This window comes from Musa acuminata, chromosome BXJ2-7 (genome assembly GCF_036884655.1).
Source record: "Musa acuminata AAA Group cultivar baxijiao chromosome BXJ2-7, Cavendish_Baxijiao_AAA, whole genome shotgun sequence".
Lineage (NCBI taxonomy): Eukaryota > Viridiplantae > Streptophyta > Magnoliopsida > Zingiberales > Musaceae > Musa > Musa acuminata.
The window spans coordinates 35,245,541-35,269,048 of NC_088344.1; the positions used below are offsets into that span (position 1 = coordinate 35,245,541).

The window sequence follows — 23,508 nt, forward strand, 5'->3', positions numbered from 1 at the left end:
CTCAATCACAATGAGGCAGTAGTCATTTTCCTTGCACTGCTTGTGAATCTGCAACACACGACTCCTGAAGAACACAGTAGACGATGCATCAGTCATCAGTATGCAGATGAATAATACTAACAAATGTATTAATTTGGCTCCATGTGGACATCTCCACGTAGTATAATGCCTCTGTTGACTATCCAAATCAAGCTCGACATGCATGCGTCTAAAATTTTCAGCAAAAGATGGTCTAAGAATATTTTTCAATCACATTCTCCAGAGACACCATTTGAAGAAGCTGGGAACCAAGAATTCATCTCAGCCTTGTTTCTCTCCTACCATCAGATCCTAAAAGTAAATCCACATTTCTAGATCTCAGGTGCCAATATGTACGTTCGACACACTCATATCCCCCACTGGGAACGGACGAAATCCATTGCCCAAGTCAGCCCAAGCCAAACTGGGCGCTTTCCTGACCCCCCGCAAGTCCTCATCGTTGTCCCCGCCCTTCCTCTGCTCCTGGGCCTGCAAATTCACCAACCTCATCTCTCACCGGCATTCCATCAAACACCGTCCTCGTGAAACTTCACCCAAGAAATCCAAACATACAAATCGAAGTGCAATTCGGCGCGCATATATAAAAAGCATGATTTCACCCATCCTAACCCAAATTACCCGTCTAGCTCGCAAGCTCGCAGAACAGAGGAGTACTCACTTTTCTTTTCTAGAAAAAAAATCGCGTTTTTGCAGATCCAGCCAGGGAGGGCAGGCACAGATTGGAGGAGGTCCCGAACTAGAGGTACGTTCTTGCTCCAGCCTTCGGGCATGCAACGGGCGTTGGCGAGAAGATTGGCAGCGGAGTAGGAGGAGATGAGCCTGGGAAAGAGAAAATATGTGGTTTTCGAAGCCGAGGAAGACGTCGAGAGCGTGAAGATTAGGCTGTGGACACATTGAGGAACAGGAAACGGAGGCGGAGAGAGTAGAAACCGGCGAAGGCCTCTGCCACAGGGTTCCAGGAGCCTCTCTCAGCGGGAGGGCACAGCCGTCCTTTCCACTCCTCTCGTGCACAATTAGATAGTTTTTCTCTTAAATAAAGATAACATTAAAATAATTATGCATTAATTCAGAAGAATCACACTTCATGCAATCGTTGCTTTTGGTGAGCCGAACCAGTTCTTCTATGAACCGGCGTAATTGTCCGGTTCGGTTCATCTTCTAAGAACCGTTCCTCACCTTCCACGATCAAATTGAAACATATAATTTGACTTTGGTATCAAAGTTGAATAAAGGAGTGTTTGACCTCAATCAAAATACTGTTGAACGTTGACCAACTCGCTTGTCATGTTACCATCAAATCATAATGAAAGATGTTCATCTAATCGGCCCGATATAGAAAAATATCCTATGATCGTCGATTGAGATGTCTAAAGTAATAAAAAAGGATCCTGCTCAATAAATCATTATTGATCTATACTATTGACATCATTTTAGGCCCATTTTATATATGTGATCCCAGAAATCATTATGTTTAGGATTGTTAGTAGTTAGAAGGAAACATACCATATTTTTTAGTTTAATCATGACGATGTGTTCATCGCATCCGTTGCTCACAATAATTGGTCCAACCTAAATTGTCAACGTATTCTTTAAGTCTTATGCATTAATCACAAGATTCGAAAGGTTAACGGGCCAATCATATATCATCATATTATCATGACCTTAGTTGGAATTGCCTAAGGCGTGAGGTACCCTTGCGGCCAAGACGCGAACTTAGCTTACGTTGCCTAAATCACGCTTCGCCCTTATGATATTGCTCCGCAAAGATCAGCTCACTTGCAACCTCTCGCAGGTCCCGAAGGACCTGTAAAAGAGAAAGTTGATTAGTTCGAAAGAACGAGCGACGGACAAGTCCCGACGTCTCTTGAAAAGAGGGGAAGCTTTACAAACAATTCATCGAGCACCTTGCGCACACAAGAGAAAAGAGGGAGAGGGGAAAAACAAGGGCTTTAGAAGGTTGAACAAACAGCTGCAAGCCCACAAACAACTGCTCACCGAGTCCCGGGCGCGACAACAAGTTCCCGTCAATGCAACGTACGAACTTGCGAATGAGTGTTCAACGTTCAGTACTATACCGAAGCCCCATCCAGCCCTGTGCCACCCGAGGGGTTCCAAGGGACTGAGATGACTGACGTTTTGGTGAGCGGAGGCAGATTCCAGAAATCAGCCCGCGACACACGAAAACGGAGCTGTTTTGGGATTGTTTTGCTCGGTTCGGTGAGCAGTCGTTTTGTAACGCTACAACTTATTCGAACTTATATTTTTACAAGCAAAATGACTCAAAACCAAGGCAAAACAGGCTGTCAATTAACTGTACATGTAAATGATAGCGACGAACGATTCATTGAACGAAGTTGTTACGGGTGCACGACGAACGTTCGTGATAACATGGTGACAATATGTCTCTCAATTCGATTGCTATTTGTTGAACATACATAATCATCTTGGCCTTGGGTGATTGACCTATCGATCATATCGTCATATATTACTATGTGTTTGCTTTTGAATCAAGTGATGTTAGACTAATAGACCCCAAAAAGAACTATATAAAATTACATCGAAGACACTTCTCGTGAAGTTCTTCCTATGCCTAAGATAACTTAAAATATGATATAAACATGGATAATTGAGAAATGACAGTATGTCTACCATGGTAGTCGGTTGATGTTGATATATCGTCTTCCATGTGATATGATAATTATGACAAAGCCCCACCTAATATGGTTGAAATTTCCAGTCAAATCAACATCGATAAGCTGCGGCTTTAATGATAGACGATGGTCAGGTTGACTTGACTTCTCGGCTGGCGTGTATCGCGTGCAGTCCGAGGAACAAAATGAAAGGAGGTCAATTTCATATTATAATTGGCATTACGTTTTTTGGACGAAAGATATTTTGGGAGTTAGTCACCTTTGTGCGAGTCCAAACCGGACCGCGTCTTTCCGGTTTGATCCGACCCAACTCCTATTCTCGAGCCACCTTACCCACCAATGATTCCTCCCACGAACTTTCTCGGCTCTCACAAATCCAACTTAAGGGTCCCACAATCCAGCTCGATGCTAGCGCCACGTGGGGCGCGAAACTTCTTGGTATGGAGATTGGGACAATAAATGCACCAGTGTATATTTTGATCACTTATCCCGTTAGTTCGGAGTATTTGAAGAATCGGACCCACCGTCCGTGCTTCTACGTCTACAAAGCGGGGTCCCATCTTGCTATGCAATCGTTACGCATACCCCATTAAGCGGGTAAGTGGGTGGGTACGAAAACTAACTTTTTGACCAAGAAGGGCACTTTAAAGGGCCACCATGGGTTCGTAACGCCAGCGATTGAGAGGGTTCGGAATCTCCTCGCGATCCCCCCGCTCTCTACGGCTGTGCCGATCCCACCCGACCGCCGCCTCCGCCTACGCCCGCCCCTAAAATATCCTGCCCACCGCCTTCGCCTCGTCGCTTGCGCCGCTTCTAGGGAACGGTGTAGAGTAACTTCTCCGGGTTCCGGTGGCGATCCTCATATCAGCGGCTGTAAGATGATTACTCGTGTTTGATCAATTATCTGTTCCTGATTTTTTTGGACAATGGGGGAGAATTTTCGCAGCAGTCGAATCGTCCGTTAAATTAGGTTACGAAGGTCTTTTGTTGGTTTTATCGCTTATATGATTTCCGTGCGATAATCATTGGCGGCGGTCTCTGATTCGAGAGACGTGTTCGTTCTATTCGGTGGATTCTCGCGTGCTCAAACCTTTTATTTGTCTGTGCGCCCCTCGGTCTTATGGATTTGATGGGCGATGTGTGTGTATATTTCTATGTCTATTTTCCCCTTTTAACGGTTTGTAGTTCTTGTATTTCGAATAGATAATTGCATAGACAGAGAAATGTTTTTTTTTGGGTAATATTTCATTCATGTGTGGAATCAACCGTGGCCTTTATACGATCAGATTGCCATCTATTAATGGCTTTTACTGAGATTGGTATATAGTAGTGGTGGGTTATGGAATGCTGTTCATATTCTATAATTAGTTTTCCATACGGCTGTTTCATTACATTTTACTTATGTTGATGCTTGGTTTATTTTCATTGCAGAAATATTCCACATTTGTTTCTGTAAATGGCTGATGGCGATGCTTCCATTGATTCACCTCGCAGAAGGCAAGGTCTCTTACGGGACCAAGTTCAGTTGGTAAAGAGAAAGGACTCTGGTCGCTATGAAATCGTTCCGATTCAAGAGCCATTATCTTTCGAAAAAGGTTTCTATATTGTAATTCGTGCGTGCCAGTTGTTGGCCCAGAAAAATGATGGAATCATTTTTGTGGGCATAGCTGGCCCTTCTGGGGCTGGAAAGACTGTTTTCACAGAGAAGGTTCTCAATTTCATGCCAAACATTGCTATCATATCCATGGACAACTACAATGACTCAAGTCGTATCATTGATGGAAATTTTGATGGTGACTCCTGCTCTCTAAGAAATCTTATTTCTTTGGATCATTTTGCATTTGCTATATTACATTTTTTTTTCCTATATACCAGTTGAACATATTGAATTCTCTTGATGATATTGACCGCCTTATTTTTGGATATCTATTGCTTAATTCTTTAAACATGGAAATTTGATTGATTGTCGTCGATTATTTACTGATGCATTCTTATTGATTTTTGATCCAATTTTGCAAATTAGACACTCATGTAGCTATTTTCTAGGCACAGGCTTGATTAGAAGAATGGAAGTTTCATAATTTGCTGTCTTTTACTTTAAAATTATTGTAAATCATGATTATATAAGATGTTCTATTCTGATGCTTTGACCTAAATTTTTGTGGCTATTCTTTAAGTAAAGCATATATTCCATGTTGATCGCTTTAGAACTTCTCTAATATGCTGTACCTTTTGAATAGGGAATTTAACTGTCATATCATGTTTATTATGTTTTTATTAGGGACTAGATGTGGACATTAGTGAGTTCTACTCAGTGGCAGTTTGACTCTGATGCTTCTTTTGGCAGACACATATTACAAAAGTAATGTAGTTGTAGGGGTTAAAACATCTTTGTAAGTATGGGAAAAAGTGTTGCTCATTTAGGAGGAAGTTGTGCAGCTCCTTCTTAGTTTATTGGACATTGAGAAAAAGAGTTCAGTACACCATGGTAATTAAATGCAAGGAACGCAATAGACTTGAGAGTGCAGTCTCAGTTTCCTTTGATGCTCGAGCTAGGCAGGATATTTAAAAGGAGTTAACAAGCATAGGTGTTTTTTTTTTAACAATACGAAAAATGGTGCAACCTATGTACTTTTGAGGGTAGGAACAGATTTAAAAAAAAAAGTTTTTCACTTCTATTCAGTTAAGTGTTCCTTGCACTGAATGCTTAAGCAACAAAATGCTTGCTGATGTTCATCTTTTTATGTATCTTGATCTTTAAGAGGTTGAAAGCTGTATAGTCTTTAACTGGTAACATTTGGCAAAATCTGGTTGCTTAAGAAGTTCTGAAGTAGTCTGTTGAAGTTTATATTATCAAGAACTTGTAAAAAAAATGAATTTGAATTCTAATTTTGTCTAATTGGACATGATGTCGATGGACAACTAAGGTGGTGGAAATTGGAACTTGCACACAGGTTATGGGGATAATATCTGCTGTTTAAATGTGGTTTTATTTTGGTTTCTGATGTCAAATCTATTTACTTATTGATATATTGCATACAAGATGGGAGTTGTACATTACGAATGCCCCATCTGTTGCCTGTAGACCTTGAATATTACATGCTATCATCTGAATTCGGTACTTATGGCTAGTTTATTGAGTTTTTTTTAACTGAACACTCATTCAGTTTTGTACATAATTTCTTGTGTGTTAATTAATTAGTGATTTATTCTTCTTGTTTTATCAGTTCATGGGAGACTTTTATGCATTATTTATTTGTTTAATAACCTGACGTTAACCGTATGTGAAGACATTTAAAATATCCTTAAAATTGATATTCATTTTGCACCTGTTAGGTTTATCAAATAATTTATATTTAAGTAATAAAAAATTCTAATACATGTAATTTTTGAGCAGACCCGCGGCTCACAGATTATGACACTTTACTGGAAAACATTCATGGACTAAAAGAGGGGAAATCTGTTCAGGTGCCAATGTATGATTTCAAGTTGAGCAGTCGCATTGGATACAGGTAACCTTTTTAGACAGTCAGTTGCTCCTTTTTATTAAATCATCATAGTGAATCTTTTAGTACATCCGGGCTGTCAGATATCTCTTCTTGGGATAAATGTATGTGGCCTTTGATTGTCTTCCTGACAGGACCGTTGATGTCCCTAGCTCTCGAATTGTCATTCTCGAAGGCATCTATGCTCTGAGTGAGAAGTTGCGCCCTTTGCTTGATCTGCGTGTTTCTGTGACTGGTGGTGTACATTTTGATCTTGTTAAAAGGGTTCTGAGGGACATACAGCGTGCTGGACAAGAACCCGAAGAAATAATTCATCAAATTTCAGAAACGGTTATTTATCTTCATTTTTGTTTTCATTAATATAAAATTTAAATTATAGCTGATGCTTCTGCTGGAACGAAGTAGCTATGACACTGATAGAATTGCATGTTCTTGAATCCCTTATTCTTGGAGCATTAATTTCAATGTAATTCCTAGTTTATTGCTAAATCTTTATTGTTTCTGTTCTATCTTTAATTAAGTATTGAAGTTACCCATATGTAGTATCTTGATTACTTTATAATTTATGCAGGTTTATCCAATGTACAAGGCATTCATTGAGCCAGACTTGCGAACAGCGCATATAAAAATCTCCAACAAGTTCAATCCTTTCACAGGCTTCCAGAACCCAACTTATATTTTAAAGGTTATTTTTTATTTTTGTTTTGTTGCAAATTTGGTTGCTAATGTCACAAATGAATTAATAAACTGTGCTTTATACTGATGTATCTTTTTATTTTTTCTTGTAGCACTAAGTGCTTTCTGGTTTCTATTATTGTAGTCATCAAGGACTGTTTCGGTGGACCAGATCAAGGCTGTGCTTTCCAAAGAACACAATGAAGGTACAGAGGAAACATACGACATGTATCTATTGCCACCAGGCGAAGATCCTGAAGCATGCCAATCTTATCTCAGAATGAGAAACAGGGATGGGAAGTACAATCTTATGTTTGAGGTTTGTTGTTTAATTGATATATTATTTCCTATGCTGAGTTTAAATTTGAGACCTGAAATAATGTCATTGTTTTAGAATATCTATAAATTTAAATTTGCTTTTGATCATGGATATCAAAATTCTGTGTTTTTTAGGTGGACTTGAATTTTTTGTGCATTTTTACTAATTCTGACTAACCTAGATATTCGAGCTGTTTGTGTCTCTTTTGTTCAACTTTGTAAGCTTCTAGAACTGTCGACCCTAAGATGGTCTCAAGTTGTAGTTGCAATAGTTGTTAGATAAACTTGGTCCTGCTTCACCAAATGGAGTTCAGCTTGGAGATAGGTGCAATAGCTTCATCAAGAAGTGAATGGATCACATGGATCACACTCTTCCACTTTTCCTTTCTAACCTCTATTTTAATTAATTAGGTAACCATGAAAATTACATCTCTGTGATCATCCATGAGGTCATATATGGGCTCTCAGCTTCATGTAAAACTTGGTGCATTCATGGTTGGGTTCTTGGTCTCCTACGGATAACAACTAACGGTGTAATGCTGCAATTATGGGAATCTCATATGAATAATACTTTATGCATGCACTTGAGATACACATATATCATGGAAATCTTGTGGTTACTTTTGTGATTTACTACAAATTAAAATTATATTTCAACAGAATTGAGTGTGTGCATCTCTAGTTACTTTTCATAGGATGCAATTTCCCTCCTGTTTTAGAGGACTGACTGTTCTAGTTGTAGGCTGCAATTGCAGCATATTACATTATATAAGATGTGGATTTCTATCATTTCTTCGCACGAAAATAAACACTTGCAACTAATGTGGGAAGAGATTGTATGCTTGATTTTGAAATATAGAGTCCACAAATGCTTGGCAGCATTTGAAGCCTGATACTAGTATGTGCCGTTGGTCTTGAAAATTAGTTATTGACTGTAGTTCAATCTGATATGCAACCAACAAAACTCACTTGTATTTTTGCATGAGTTTTATCTGATGTACTGTAGGCATGTAATGTAATTTTGTGCTGTAACAATTTTTTCTTTTGAAAAATATTGTAAATTGATCGAAACTTTCACCAAAATATGTATCCCATTGATGAGATGACAAATTTATCAATCAGTTTATGATCCTGTAAGATTGGCATCTTCTGTGAGCTGCTCACAGTCAACCTGTTTTGTCCTCCACATAGCTGGAAAGATTGTATCTTGAGGATTGTGGTGGAATTTTAATGCACAAGAATGAAGTTGAATTATCATTTACTCTAATTTCCTAGGGGCACATGAGCTATGTTAATTATTGGGTGAATAATTTTTGTAATTCTTTCATCTAGGTTGAATTTAAATCATATAAATTCCATAATTTTCTTCAGAGTAACATTGTTGGTGTTGCTGGCTATCATGCTTATAACTGCACCAAAGGCCATCCTTCAGTCCAGTTTAGATCAATTTTGTTTTTCAAGTTTGACAAACTGCACAGACCACATATGTTCCAGATCCCTGTTCCCAAGATTTTCTCCTCTTAATTGATTGAACTAATAAGCATTTAGTTTGAAATACTCTTGTGAGTTGTGACAATCCATATCAGTGTTCTTTATAATCTGAGTAACTATTTATTATTTTGTTTGTTTTGACATAAAAATTGTTTGATAAGCCTGCCCTACTGATGTGCATTGAGAAAGATCTGCTGATGACTCTAGATAACACACATGGTTTAAGATGGTGAGAAAATATGCTGATTGCCCCAAGGTTCGGTGATACCACCTGCAATCCAGCAGGTTTAGTATGCCATACATGCCTTTTGAGCCAATATTCTTAAAAATGGCAGCTTTCAGGTTTGTATTCTTGTTGATCATGCTTATCTCATCTCTTGATATTTGAAGGGTAACACTCCGTAAAGGTTACTGCAAGACATTAAGATTATCTTGATCCCCTTTGTCATGCCTTATACTTCATATTACACCTTTTTGTTCAGTGTGTTTGGTTCTTTTTGAAGTTTTATTAATAGCAGCTCCTAATTTCTAGGAGAAGCCACCGTGAATCATGTAAATTCATGTTATCTAGAAATAATTACTTATTGCTTTTTTATTCAATCAACATGTATTCGGCATTCCCATGTGCTGATGCCCGATGGGATATCATCTGGATTCTGGCCTTGATGAATGACTTTGTATATAGCAGTGTCACATTTTAGGAAATCTATACATTTCACATGCCTGTTATTTGTATGTGTTTTGATTGATCACTAGACCTTTTCACTGTATCCATTCTGATAAAATCAGTTAATTAATTTGATTCTTGGACCTTTTTCAGGAATGGGTAACGGACAGTCCCTTCATTATATCACCAAGAATCACTTTTGAAGTAAGTGTGCGACTTCTTGGTGGGTTAATGGCACTAGGCTATACCATTGCAGCCATTCTGAAAAGAAGCAGCCATGTGTTCTCTGACGACAGGGTGATCGTGAAAATTGATTGGTTAGAACAACTTAAACGTACTTACATACAGGTAACTAGATCTTGCATTTATTGTGAATTATGCTATATTTTTTGAGCCACTTAAAATCATGCTCATGCATAACTTGTTTTTGTGTATATAAGATGCATTGACTATGATATAAATGGAAGATGCATTAATATGTTCTAGTAATTGGTATTTACCAAATCTACCATTCTGTAGTTTAGTTTACTGACCATGATGTAACTTTTACTAATTCGCTATTCAATAATTTCTTGATGTGATCTTATAGTAGGAACCTCTGTGTGTCAAACTGTAATGTATTCTTCAGTTTCAATATTAAGTGATGACATCATTATAGAACGAGCCTATATTAATCTAAGTATTAATGCAAATTTCAGCAATATTTGATGAAAACAAATCTCTGTTAATTGGACTTGGTGAAAATAATGGACTCTTGTAATTTCATGGAACTTTTGGCAGATGCCATAATCAGCCAAGTGTCACATCATGTCTTTAAGAACATATCCAATCATTTTTATAAGTAAAATAATAAATTATTGTAATCCTTTGTTCTAGATGATGAAGTGGACAAATATATCCTAGTCAGCTTGAGAAGAAATTAAGACAGCTTGAAATATTACCTGTGGATGCCTAAAATTTTTTGATCATGTGAAGGAAATTAGTGAGATATTTCATCATTTGAAGGAAACCTTTTTAAATATATGTGACATTTAAAGCAGTATCCTGCAATAGTATAAGTCTTGCAATATTTATTTTAAAAAATGTAGTTTATGTTTAAATTGAACTTCTTTTCATTTATGACATTCATTGTATAATTGTTTTGTGGGTTAAGCTCCAGTTCTTGGAGAAATTGTTGCTCGGTCTTTTGTTATAACTTGATTGCTTTTTAAAAGTATTTTACATATAATATTTATAGAGAATTGCAGAGCATGTCTTATATTTTCTGTTGCATTATAGCAAAGGAATTCTATACCCTGTGATGTCTCATGCAAGAATTTGGTGCTTCATATGAATTTTAGCCATTTTTCATGATCCACCAATCCGAAGTATTGCAGAGCATGTCTTATGTTTTTCATGACCATTTTTCATGGTCAGGTTGATCTTTCTGAAGAAAAGAAGACTTACCTTGTTTATATGTTGTTATTAATATCATTTATATTTTCTAATTTACATAGCCTTTCTACTAGCATTTTGGCCCAATTACATTACCTATCGACTAATATTTTTTAGCTTAACATCCATTTTGTTTGTCATAAACTAGTTATTCTTTCAATTAAAACTTTGTTATATTTATGTGAAGGTGCAAGGAAAAGAGCGTCTGTTAGTTGCGCAAGTAGCAGAGCAACTGGGTTTGGAAGGCGCTTACATTCCACGTACTTACATAGAGCAGATTCAATTAGAAAAGCTTGTGAATGAAGTCATGGTATTATTTCTTTCAGTAAAGTTCATTCTGGATTAAGTTTCAATGATATTTTAGTTTTTTTTTAATTCTAGTTATGCACATATTGGTTTTTTCTTAATGTGCAGGCATTGCCAGATGATTTGAGGACAAAGCTCAGTATAGATGATGATCTGGTTTCCAGTCCAAGAGAAGCACTTTCGCGGGCATCTGCTGATAGGGTTGCTATGAGAACTAAACATCTTAAAAGGTTCATTTCAATTTTAGTTAACTTGATTAAAGCATTACCTAGCTTCGAATACAAGTAACTTGATCAAAGCACTACCTTACTTCAGATGTACACTTGAAAATAATTCTGAATTCATTTGTTCTGTAGAATTATACTTAAGTAACTTCCAGATCAAATATTTCTTGATATAGTCTAGACCTATGATCTAATAACATGGACTTTGAATACTTAAGTGCATGTTGGTAATAGTCTCATCTGGCCCTGTATATTAATATCTCTTACAATGTCTGGGATTAATCATGCATTTAGTCTTGCCAAAATTATTGTATGGTCTGGTCATTGTGGACATAGTACAAGAAACATCTTGATAGAATGATGCTGCAGAAGAGATCTGACCAAATTAAAATTCCGTTAGATATTTCTTCCGTATCTGGTGCCACTAGTCATGATGGTTTCTATGATTGTGTCTAAATTCTCGTAGTTGTAATGCTTGTCATTATTTTAACATTTGTGATGTTTTCAGTGGAATGTCCCACTCCTTTTCAACGCAAAGGGACAAGAATATTGCCAAACTCACTAGACTTGCAGTCAACAGTAGAAGGTTTGATAGACAAACTCCAGATTCACCTGCAATCAACCAGGTCCGCTTGTCCTTGATCAGGCATCTAGGAGAGATTCAAAATTCCAACTTTACTGATACAAGTTAAATTTGGATTATTTTGCAACGGTTTATACTTAATACTGCAAATTATTTAATGATGTATTATGCTTCTTGTATTTTTACCAATCAATCCTATGCAGGATGCTGCCGTTAACCAACTCTCAGAGCAGTTATCAACTTTAAATGAAAGGATGGATGATTTGAGCTCACAAATTGAAGATTTTAATACAATAGTTAGTTCACAAAGTAATTCCATGAGCCAACAGAACCTGGCCCTCCAAACTGAAGCTTGTAATGGCTCTGGCCCAACATCGGTGTTTGTGTCTAACCTGGGCAATGGTACCCTTTTGCCCAACTCATCATCTTACACCCAACTGAATAAGGATTCTCCCCTCATGGAGGAGGTAAGGACAAGTTTGATCAGTTTTTGCTTCAGAAATGAATTGCCGTAGCCGCATTCTGGTATTTGATAATAATCCTCTTTTAGGCTATGTTACAAGTATTGTACTTAATTCCAAGATTACCCAAATCTTGACATTTGATGGTGTTTGTTAACCCATTTTGGACACCCTTAGATAAAATGGAATTGCTTTGTCTTGAAGAGAACAACTGAATCCTACACATTCACCAATCCTGTGTTTGCAATGGGGCATATGGTTGCAGAATTACAGTAACCATAATAGTAACCGAATTTATGGGGTAGAGACTTGAAGTAATCATGCTGTGTTAAAATTTTTGTTTGTTGATTGGATATGCTATCAATATTTGACCTGATGTTGTCATTTCTTGCCATTTGCAGCTAATGCTCATCACCCGAGGACAACGTCAAATTATGCATCAGTTGGATAACCTCTCTAACTTAGTTCATGACCGTTTGGCTGTACTAACCCTGCAAGGCAGAACTGATAATGGAAATAGATTGCTTGATATGAAGATTGGGACTCCCGTTCTCATACTGGCAATCGGTGGCATTGGCATTTTCCTGTTCAAAAATCTGAACAGGAATTAAATTGGAGCCTCAAGCACCACTTCAGTCTCACCAGATACTCTTGAGAATTTCCCATTGAAGTCTTAATTCATTACTTTTATAAGGTATAATATCTCAGCTTGAAGGTCCAGAGTGAACAAACAGATGATAAAATTTTGTAGGAGTTAATTTTCTTTTATGAAGAGCTTCAACTACAATTTGTACATTTCGGATGTAGAAGTATATTTTCCTCTCTCACTCACATATATATATATATATATATATATATATATATATATATATATATATATATATATATATATATATATATATATATATATATGACTGATGGTTAAGAAAGTCTGCAGGGACAATTACTGCTATACATTTGATAAAGGATCCTATGCTGACTACTGTTCCTTTTCTCTTCCATGCATATTCTTGAGCACCATATTAGTTTCCTGAGCATATTCTTGAGCACCGTAGTAGTTTCCTGAGCTGAGAATGGAGCTTACTGCTGTTAAATTTTTAATAAATGCACTGGTAATCAGCTTCTATGGATTGAATGATTTTTCACAACCTATGATTCTTCATCGGTTGTATTGGGATCTCACATCGGACCATAATGTTTACAGATTTCTTGTTTCCTGCAAGTCTAGTGATGTTGTGTAACACAGTCTTAGTCTTTAGTTTCAATCATGACAAAGGATGTTATATTTTTTGTTGATATTATTAAATATAATAAAAAATAGATAATCTTAAAATTAATATATTTTAATTATTAAATAAAATGATTATGTTTTTTTTTTTTTTTTGTATGTAGTGTTTTTGATACATATACATATTTGTATCATTTAACCAAAAGAAAAATATAAACATAACATGCACACCTAATGTTATGTCATTGTTTATATCTATATTGCCATGGGCTTTTGTGTTTAATTTTTTATCAAATCACTTGAATGAGGTATTAATATCTATACCTATAAAATATGGTTTATATTGAATAATTACTTAGTAAGTATTAGCATTTATGATTTTATTCATTTGAGCATGCATTATGTCATGTATATTATATTTTAAAATTATTATTATAAAATAATTAATAATCAACACTTTATTTTATAACTTTAGTAAGTGTAATTCTATAACACAATATATATGTAAAATAAGTGTATAATTTAATATTAAAATAATTTAAAATATTTATATATACATGTAGAAAATATAACAAATTTATGAATTTTTACATCTTATATCATAGCATATATATGTACTCTCATATATATGTGCATTCTCATATCTTACGTCATAATAAATAATTTCATATTGTACATCATAACGTGTCATATATGCACACTTATACTTCACGTTATGAAATATAGATGCACTATTACATTACATGTCATAATATATATGTGCACTCTTATATTACATGTCATAATATGTATATGCTCTCCACATAGAATACAATGTGTACTCTTACATCATAGTAAAATATACATGCATTTCACATAATAATATATCTATGCATGTGCATTTCTACATCGCACATCATCATATATGCATGTATATAAGATATTTTTTTATCATAATCATTATATTTTTATATAATAATATTTTTTAAAAAATATTTCAATCTTAAAAATCGAAAACATAAACATGTAATTTATCATATTCGTAAATCATAGACATCACAAATTATGAAGTGAGGGTAACGTATACATATTATTTATACTTTTATTGACATATTAGTTGTAATTCAATATATGTGACTCAAACATTAAATATTATTTTTAAATTATTATAAATATCTATTTAAATCTTAATATCAAATATTTGTTTAGTGTGTTTTAATTTTATTTGATTTATTTATAATATTTTTAATTAGATTTTTCTCATGATGATTGAAACAATATAACAAGTAAAATATATTATAATGGGCACCAAAGTATAAATAATTTTTTAAGAGAATTTAAATACTTTTTAAATTAGAGCGTTGTTTGAGAAAAAAATATTAAAAATCTTTCTAATAAAGGATATCGTCGTATGATTGATCGATGATTATTAACGATTCCGATTTCATACAGGAAAGTTGCAACCTCCTCTAATCCAAACTGATCACGAATTGTTGGGATTAGACCACCCTTAACGGGATCGCGACCCATTGTACCAACCATCATAACACACCTGTGTCGCCCAAGTCATAAGGGGGCATGATAACTTGATGTCATCGTCATCTTTCTCCAGCTTATCACCAAGAATCTGTTCAGAGTTCCAAACTCGATGGAACATTCATACATATATAATGATACACATTTATCACTCTAAAAAAAATCCATTACATATACAGACTTCTTTCTTTTTAAAATGTATGCCATATATAATGGATTTAGTAAGGAGAGAGAGTTAATCTCCCTAAAAAACGTTCCGATTTTTGTAGTGAAGGCTAACATAATCATCGGATCACATAATAATGATAATATCAGTCGGTTACCGCGTAAAAACATAGGTTATGTTCTGCATCACAAGCATTTGAATGCAAGAAACTTTACAACTCATAAATCGGATAATAACACAAAAAGGATTTTATTTGGATCCATAACACAATTATATTTAAAAAAAAAAACTCCGAACTTATAAAAGCTTAATTGTTAGCCCTAAATACACACCCACTGCAGTAAGCTCTAATTTACAAGAGCCAATCTTTAACCAATACTTACGCTGCCAACACAAAAACATACCCCAAAGCTCCATAGTTGCAAAGATCAAAACAAATCCATTGTGCATTTTAATAGATCCAGAGAACATGGATATGGCTGGTCGGGTGTAGGGATAAATAGGTGAAGCCAGCATGCAGGAACCAAATTTCACGCAGGTATTACCAACAATCCATCCAATTCTGGATTGATGAAAATTCTTTTTCATGCACTGATAAAAAAGACATAAGCAGAGAATTAACATAGGACTACAATTCAGGAAGTTAAATTACAATCTTTAGAACTAGATGCAGGTAGAGATGCATCACCATAATAGCTTTCTTTTGCATTCTTTATTGGCACAATGCATCATCATACAGTGATTGAGTAGAGTGAATCAAGGACTGGAGGAACTACTCTATTAATGATACCAGCAGAGTTTCCTAGCGCCTAAGGTTCATTAGAGCTGATGTTTTTAAGTCTGTTCAAAATGTTAGTGCGGTACAATTTGATTATATGCATAGAAATGTAAACAAGATAGCACTTAATATGACTAATTTTGGTTGGCAGCTCGTGTTATTTCCAAAATCGAAAAACTAATTTTGGAAGTTTATACCTCTTAGTATGACTAATTTATCCGAGTACAAATATTTCCAAAATCGTGAAACTAACATTTTATATTTTTAGTCACAGTGTCTGCTAAAGTTGGCTTGAATCTAGGTAATATTTTGAGAATGGTGTACTTCAAAATCAAGTGTCATTAATAATGTTCTAGAAAGTAATTGTAATGAATGGTACAGGTACCGGCCATAAAGTAGTCATTCATAATGAGACATTCACACAATAGCCTATCATCTAAAAGCAAAAAGCATCTAGAATTAAAAGAGGTTCAATTAAGCTTTGGCCATATTCAGAGTTTTATCAAGTATGACAAAATGTTTATAATCATTTAAGAACCTACTGAAGTGATACTCGATAAGAGATGGATACTGATTAGAAATACCAATGTAGCATTTCTATAAATGTAACAGTAAACAATAACAGGAATAAGAAAAAGTTACGAAATATAATCCAAATATGCAGTATATTTAGCTTGTACAAATCAGAAACAGCAGAGCGTAATTGGGCATATGCTTCCACATTTGTGGTTAAGTAATCATAACAAGTGTTGCTGAAATGTAGATGATATTCATACCATAAGACAGCATCTATAATGTACTTTTACAATAAAAGATACACATAAAAATTCAGCAACCATGTTATTAATATGAGAAAACAAACAATATCAGTAGTCATAACATGAAAGCTCCAGACTATAAAAGCCATGAATTTCAATCTGGAAAACAAATACAGAAATGATATGCAAACCTCTAGCAGTCTTTCGTAGCAAAAATTTCCCGGAATGCTTCTTTAGGAGACAATGTGAAGTTCCGCCGTAGAATACTCCAACTTGCTCATATATATGGCAATAGGGTTGCCAGGTGAAGGGGGATTCTGAGTCAGCAATGATACATGTGGACCTGCTTTGCTTCGTGCAACCTCGTCTGATGCAGACAGGATTTCAACCTGTTCAAGACCCAGTTGCCTCTTTATCAAGTCAGAATTCTCCTGAAGAACCTGTATTTCACCAAAAGGCAGTTTCAATTCCAGGGCCTGTGGACCAACAGACAATGCTTCATCCTTCTTGAACTTTAGAAAAGGCATGCAGAGTTTCTGGATCTGCTTAAAGTTTGCAGCCTGTCCAACAGCACTCTGTTTTAATGCTTCCAGTATTTCCTGATCAGGTGCAAATGCACGTCGATCTCCATCAAACTTGCTTTGAAGTATCCTCAAGCATTCTTCTTTCCAACCATCAAATTGCTCGTTTACATATATAAGGCCTATTGTCAATTTGTTTTCTTCTGCTATAGGAACTGCAATCCCTTTTTTAGCCTTCTTAGGACCGGATGCTTGCTTCTGGAGCAACTTCCTCATTAACACTATTGAATCCTGCAAATACTTGTTAGCAATCTTAAGGGTAAGATCAGGAGCATCATACAGGGGCCAACCAGCATTTACTACAAAGCCATCCTTTTTCAGAATATTCGTCCAAACATGCTCAGAATAGTGTGGACAAATTGGAGTAATGAGCCTAGTCTGAACATCCATGAACCGCCATAACAGGTCATGGTTCATACCTCCTGCTCCACAAGAGAACCTGTATTCATCTCTGGCAGCCTGAAGGTCGTAAAAACCTGACTTCAAAGCATCCCTGAACATGAAATCATTGTAGTGTTGTTCAGTTGACTTGACTGCAATATTTATTTCATTGGCAAATACAAAATCAGCATAAGTAGTAGGGGGTTCAACTCGCAAAGTTGACTCAGCAGCCAACACTTCTTCCATCCAGGCAATTTCCTTAGTGAGCCTCAAAATTGCAGCATTCGCTGTTTCAAAAACAAAATTTGCATCATCCATTCCATCACCAGCATCTGCAAGGGAAAATCTAGTGGCATCAGAGGAGAATTCCTCTATGGCCTGACGAAGGGTCCTGAAATTTCCAGTTGATTTTGACATCTTCTCAGAATTCAGCATAAGGTGACCATTGCACCGGAAACCACGAGGCCAATGATGTTCCGGCAAAAGTGCTGTATGGTTATAAATGCAAAAAGTGAGGTGGTTTTGTATAAGATCTTTACCAGATACACGTAAATCAAATGGGTACCAATACTCAAATTCTAGCTTCATCTTGTTAAGAAGAGACACAGGGATGTCAGTTTTTGGAAGCGGACCACCACAAAAGACATAATCCCAGACATCATCAGTCATTTGCTCAGGCTTCACAGAAGAATGATCAGAGCCATACATATCAGGACCTTGCAAAAGATGAGCAATGGTATAGAAGGCCATGTAGAGAGTTGAATCAGAAAGTGATTCAACTAGGAATTGCTCGTCCCAGGGAAGACGGGTACCAAGTCCAAAAGACCGTGAACATGCCCACTGATTCAGCCAGCTTAGTGTATGCTCAAAACCATTTCTTGTTTCTTTACAGTAGAGATTCATGTGGGCTAAACAATCCTCTGCCTCCTTCTTCCACTCAGCCTCACCATAAGTAATGTACCACTGATCCGTTAGAGCCACAACACACTCATCACCCGACCTAGACATAACTTTCTTTTCGGGCTCGCTGTACATCACTCCATCTCCTGTTTCTAAAAGTTTGTTCCTTATCAATGGCTTTGCTTCCTGAACTTTCACTCCTTTAAAATCCCCTACCAGCATTGTACCATCAGTAAATCCTTTCAAGTAGGTTAGCTTTTTTGCCTCTGCAAGCTTCTCTTTGTCGTTCTGACTCTTGATCTTAAGATCAACACACACCTTCTCTGCAGATTTGTCTCCAAATTCTGGAATATTAATGATTGGTATAACCTCAAATGGAAGAACCCACTCATCTTTGACTCCAAACTTTGATCTCAGAGCAGGTTTCAGTTTCAAATCATTCAATGCCATGTAATCATCCGGTGAATCACTGGGCACACTGGTGACAATGCCCGTACCCTTATCTGTCAAAATTGTAAGCATCGGAAGTGAGTAAATGACTTCATTAAAGGCGAGAGGAGACCTCAAGGGTAAACCAATAAGATCATGACCAGACAGCTCGAGCAGACAAGTTGGCTTCTCCGGAATCCGTGACAGATTCTGATATGCAAGGTTCAAAGCAGCTCGGTATGTTACAATAAAAACATCGGTTTCATTGATCTCAAAGGCACCATACTCACCATCTGGCAGTACCCATGCATTTGTTTGCCCATACATCGTCTCAGGTCTTAATGTTGCAGCTGCTAAGTATACTCTTCTACCTTCCAAAACTTTCAACTTTGTTCTGAAAGGAGGGAGTACTTCCATCTTGATCAGAACATAATCCTGCGGTTGAACACCCTCACCCGAAGCTCGGTCATGATCTGCACATGGTTGGCCATCCAATGGAGAGTATATTGTGTATCTCATATCCTTCACAATCTTTCCCATGTCTTTTAGCTTCTTCATCTGCCATCTAACAAAGGAATCATAAAATGGGTTCATGTCTGTAGTTATGAAAGAACGCCTCCAATCACAGCCCAATCCAAAATCCTTAAGATCTTCTTTTGCTAGAGGTGGAAAATAGCTTAGCCAGTGACATGGATCTTGGAATTTAGCAATCTCATCATCTGAAAGACCAAAACTCCTCATAATATCCCACTGAGACTTGTATCCACCAGATTTTGCAGCAGCCTTAGACCTCTTGCTTTTGAATTTATCAGGGGCAACCACGTTACCCTCTTCAGATTTGTTCTCATCAGGACCTTCCGTTTTAGAATCCTCCTCTACAGAAGGAAACACAGGAGGATTCCCATATAATTCAACCTCTCGTGCAAGCTTGTCAGCAGATGCCTTGATAGGCATTCCAGTGCAATGGAAAGCAAAAGGCAAGAGTACATTACAACCACGTAGCCTGTGGTAAGCAGCACCAAATTCAAGCTTGGAAACAGTAAAGGCATGTCCCAGATGCAGCAGGCCATTCATGTAAGGGTATGGGAAGTTCCCAAAGAACTTCTCACCCTTCTTGGGAGGCTTACTTCCAGCATCAGCCTCAAAAATCTTGTGGGCTTCCCATCTTTTTTGGACCTCTGACTGTATCTTAAGCAGTTGGTCTCTCCTGGCATAGCTCCTACCTTCCTCAGCATTCGAAGTCATTTCTCTAAATACAATGGTGTGAGTTTAGACAAATTAGCATGTGGAGATACATAATAATTATCACTCTAAAGGTCTTTCTCAACTCAATGTAAAACACAGGACCTTTCTGAGAGAAACAAGAAACAAAGCGCCACAGAGAAAAAAACCACAAAATGTGAAAGATCAAGACGACTAAGGCTATATAAATCTCTTCCAACTTTGTTCACACTTTCTAGTTTCTACCAAGAACATCCAATTTAAAACTCCAATAAGCAGCTCAGTTACAAGAGGAAAGGTAACAGAATGAAAGTGAACCGCTTTGTTTAAGAAACCTAACCTATTAAAGACACAAGATCATAATAACTACAACTCCAATAACAGTGCAAAAAAAAAAAAAGCTATTGTTAGGGTCTACTTCTGATCTCCAACAAACAAAAAAGATCTAAACTATAGTGAAGAAAAGATTTTTCTTCAGACAACTTTTGTTTCATCAAGCAATGCTCAATTGCAATATCTCCACAGACGGATAACAAGTACAAGCAAACGATAAGTTTGGGTTGTTTCTCATCATCTTAAAGAATATAAGTTCTAATCACCGGGTTGCAAAATCAGAGTTCAGGAAATGGCAGCAATAACATCAACAAAGTAAATTGGATGAAACCAACCTCAAAGAAATGGATGGTCAATAAAAATTCGTCCACTCAATTATTGCTAGTTTCATTTGGCTGTTAGGCCGCAGTGCTATTCTATCTCATTTATAAGCAAAACGGCAACACAAACCAAGAATGATCCGGAAACTGTGTTTGCTCACCAAATATGCGTATGAGTCGATCCAATCCACAATTGGAAACAACACTTAAAACCAACACGAACTCAGACAGGTTTTCCACACAAACAACACCGTAGTCATAAAAGTACATAATATCATCACATATATTGCAACCGATTGCACAACAGCACGTACTTGCTTTCCCTTCTCACCACCAACAGCTAGAAGAAGAGCAGAACGACAAAATAAGCAGGAAGATCTAACATCACAGCATAAATCAAAGTCAAAAAAACATCTCATTTATGCTACGCGAGGCAACCGACTAACGCGAAGAGAATCCAAAGACAGAGAGGAGAACAATTTTCGCACCGAGAATGAATCCGATTCGAGAATCTGAGCAAAGCGACGGGTCTCCGGAGGATTCCCCAGCGGAGGTGAGACGGCGCCAGGAGAGAGACGAGTGGGGTGGCGTTTTGACTTAGGGTTTGCGGAGGGGATATGACGAGCGTTTCCGGCCCAGCGAACGGAGAGCGGTTGGACCGGAGCTTGACTCGGCTTATCGAACCGAACCGAACCGTTTAATATCAAGTCTCAGACCGGGTCGATCTGGGGCTTTCGGTCGATCCAAACCGAATCTTAAATCTTAAATCTTAAATCCAAACCGAATCTTAAATCTTAAATCCAAACTGAAAGCCCGCAATTGAATCTTAAATCTGTTCTCTTCGACAAGACAGTAACCAATAATGTTATCTGATGAGGTCAGATTTGATCGTGACATCGAGTCGCTGCCGTGGAATGAAAATAAGGTATGAAAATAAGCTAAATTGACTTCATTTCCCAACCATAATAAAGTAGAAAGAGAAACATCTAATCTCACAATGGTTAAAATATCATTCTTCTTTATCGGATCGGGACGTAATAGATGGACATGATAGATGATGTATAATTTAGATTATTTTACGACCTTCTTGTTGCTGTAGATGATGTTCTCTCGTCGATGAGACAGAATCGAACGAGTTAACAATGAATCGTAGTAAAAACTCACAAGATATTAACAATATATATAATGATTTATTATTAGATTACGTAGTCATCTATTTAATTGAATAAGATATATTAAAATTTTGGTTGAATTTTGACAAGGATTATCGATAAATAAAAAGAATGTTATGGGTTTAGAATGATTTTAATGGAAAAAACTTTTTTTAATTATTTATAATAGATCATTTGTTCTTCGTTGTAAATTGATAGGATTATATGCATAACAGAAATTATAAAATATCTGTGAGAGAAAATGAATGAGGTCAATTGTGCGATCCACACGGTAGGCACCGTGAAGTTACTCCTCAAATTACTACACAATCCTCCTTTCCACGTATACTATATGATCAAAAAAAGGGTTGACTCTTCTTATTATACATACGCCCTCTAATTGAGGTTATCAGCTAAGAAAAAAAGGGAGAGAGGAGTATAGGAGGTAGCAGCCAAAAAAGGTCTAGTCTATGATCATTTGGTTCCCTCTTATTTATAAAGGTCTTGTGTTAACATAACTCTAATGGATTCTGCTTTTTGGATCTCCATCTAATACTCAAGCCTCTTGGATTATTGAATCTTATTGACTCTTATTGGATCTCATTCATAAGATTCATTAATTCAAAAACATACTGGATATCTAATAAAAGTGGGACTTTAGTGGATATCGCATATTCGTATATCTATTTATCGCAATACATATCATACATGTGTGACTCTCTAGACCCAATATTGAGCTGGCTGTGAGTCATACTTATTAGAACTCCTTCTGACTTAATGGATTATTATCTTTATAATAATTCACTCAACTTATCGATTACGAACGTACTAGTCCACTACGTTGTAATCCCCAAATGATACAGGAGAATCCAATTCATTAGACTTGTCTATCATCAATTACTATATATATAGTCTCCCTCATCCATCTAATATCCTAAAGATCATAGACCGGGCATGATGCTATCAAGCATATATAGTTTCTACTCAAGTATTGCTCTACTTGGATTCTCCCGAATAATTCTTTATTTCTTAATCCGAATAACCTTGGCTAGGGATTTGCTTGAGTAAGAACACATATAATATTTTTCTCATGACACAAATAATGGATGATCTTTTATTGATACTCAATTATCCTCATAAGGTTGACTGCATTTTCTTGATAATCGATTATGCTAGAATTGAAACTTTCAAACATATAAGTTCGATATTAAAGAGTGAAGTACTCATATAAGACATTCTTGGTGTCTCAAGTCTAAGAACCATATACATAATTGGAACGATAAAATTATTGTCTAATAATGAGGTATCATCAACCATCCAATATTCCATGAGTGAATCAATCAATGAACTCATTCTACAATAAGCACATATACTATATCCCTAGTATCCCAA

At 36.4% G+C, this 23,508-nt stretch overlaps 2 protein-coding genes across 4 annotated transcripts; one reads left to right on the forward strand and one right to left on the reverse strand.

Moving 5' to 3' along the window:
- Window positions 1–3,376: 3,376 nt before the first annotated feature.
- Window positions 3,377–13,150, forward strand: LOC103992647 (inorganic pyrophosphatase TTM1). Of its 2 annotated transcripts, XM_009412441.3 has the most exons (12): window positions 3,377–3,563; window positions 4,122–4,483; window positions 6,088–6,202; window positions 6,331–6,526; window positions 6,768–6,881; window positions 7,017–7,190; window positions 9,501–9,695; window positions 10,969–11,091; window positions 11,196–11,317; window positions 11,820–11,937; window positions 12,098–12,361; window positions 12,757–13,150. In XM_009412441.3, the coding sequence occupies exons 2-12, from the start codon at window positions 4,147–4,149 to the stop codon at window positions 12,964–12,966; spliced, it is 1,968 nt and encodes a 655-aa protein (XP_009410716.2). In that variant the 5' UTR covers window positions 3,377–3,563; window positions 4,122–4,146; the 3' UTR covers window positions 12,967–13,150. The 2 variants fall into 2 exon arrangements, with proteins under 2 accessions (XP_009410716.2, XP_064974565.1); XM_065118493.1 differs by lacking the exons at window positions 11,820–11,937; window positions 12,757–13,150 and having other exon boundaries at window positions 12,098–12,284.
- A 2,342-nt stretch (window positions 13,151–15,492) lies between these two features.
- Window positions 15,493–21,568, reverse strand: LOC103992648 (leucine--tRNA ligase, cytoplasmic). 2 transcript variants are annotated; one of them, XM_009412442.3, is made up of 3 exons: window positions 21,454–21,568; window positions 16,992–20,340; window positions 15,493–15,855 (listed from the first exon to the last, which is right to left on the reverse strand). In XM_009412442.3, exon 2 carries the CDS (start codon window positions 20,334–20,336, stop codon window positions 17,034–17,036), a length of 3,303 nt encoding a protein of 1,100 aa, XP_009410717.2. In that variant the 5' UTR covers window positions 20,337–20,340; window positions 21,454–21,568; the 3' UTR covers window positions 15,493–15,855; window positions 16,992–17,033. The 2 variants fall into 2 exon arrangements, with proteins under 2 accessions (XP_009410717.2, XP_064974566.1); XM_065118494.1 differs by lacking the exon at window positions 21,454–21,568 and adding an exon at window positions 21,280–21,317.
- Window positions 21,569–23,508: the final 1,940 nt, after the last annotated feature.

What these genes read in the sequence shown, in the direction of transcription:
- LOC103992648 (XM_009412442.3), bottom strand. Translation starts at nt 20,336, where the DNA reads ATGACTTCGAATGCTGAGGAAGGTAGGAGCTATGCCAGGAGAGACCAA.
- LOC103992647 (XM_009412441.3), top strand. Translation starts at nt 4,147, where the DNA reads ATGGCTGATGGCGATGCTTCCATTGATTCACCTCGCAGAAGGCAAGGT. An exon ending in TTCATCAAATTTCAGAAACG is followed by an intron (nt 6,527 to 6,767) that starts GTTATTTATCTT and finishes TAATTTATGCAG; the next exon opens with GTTTATCCAATGTACAAGGC. An exon ending in AGAACTAAACATCTTAAAAG is followed by an intron (nt 11,318 to 11,819) that starts GTTCATTTCAAT and finishes TGATGTTTTCAG; the next exon opens with TGGAATGTCCCACTCCTTTT.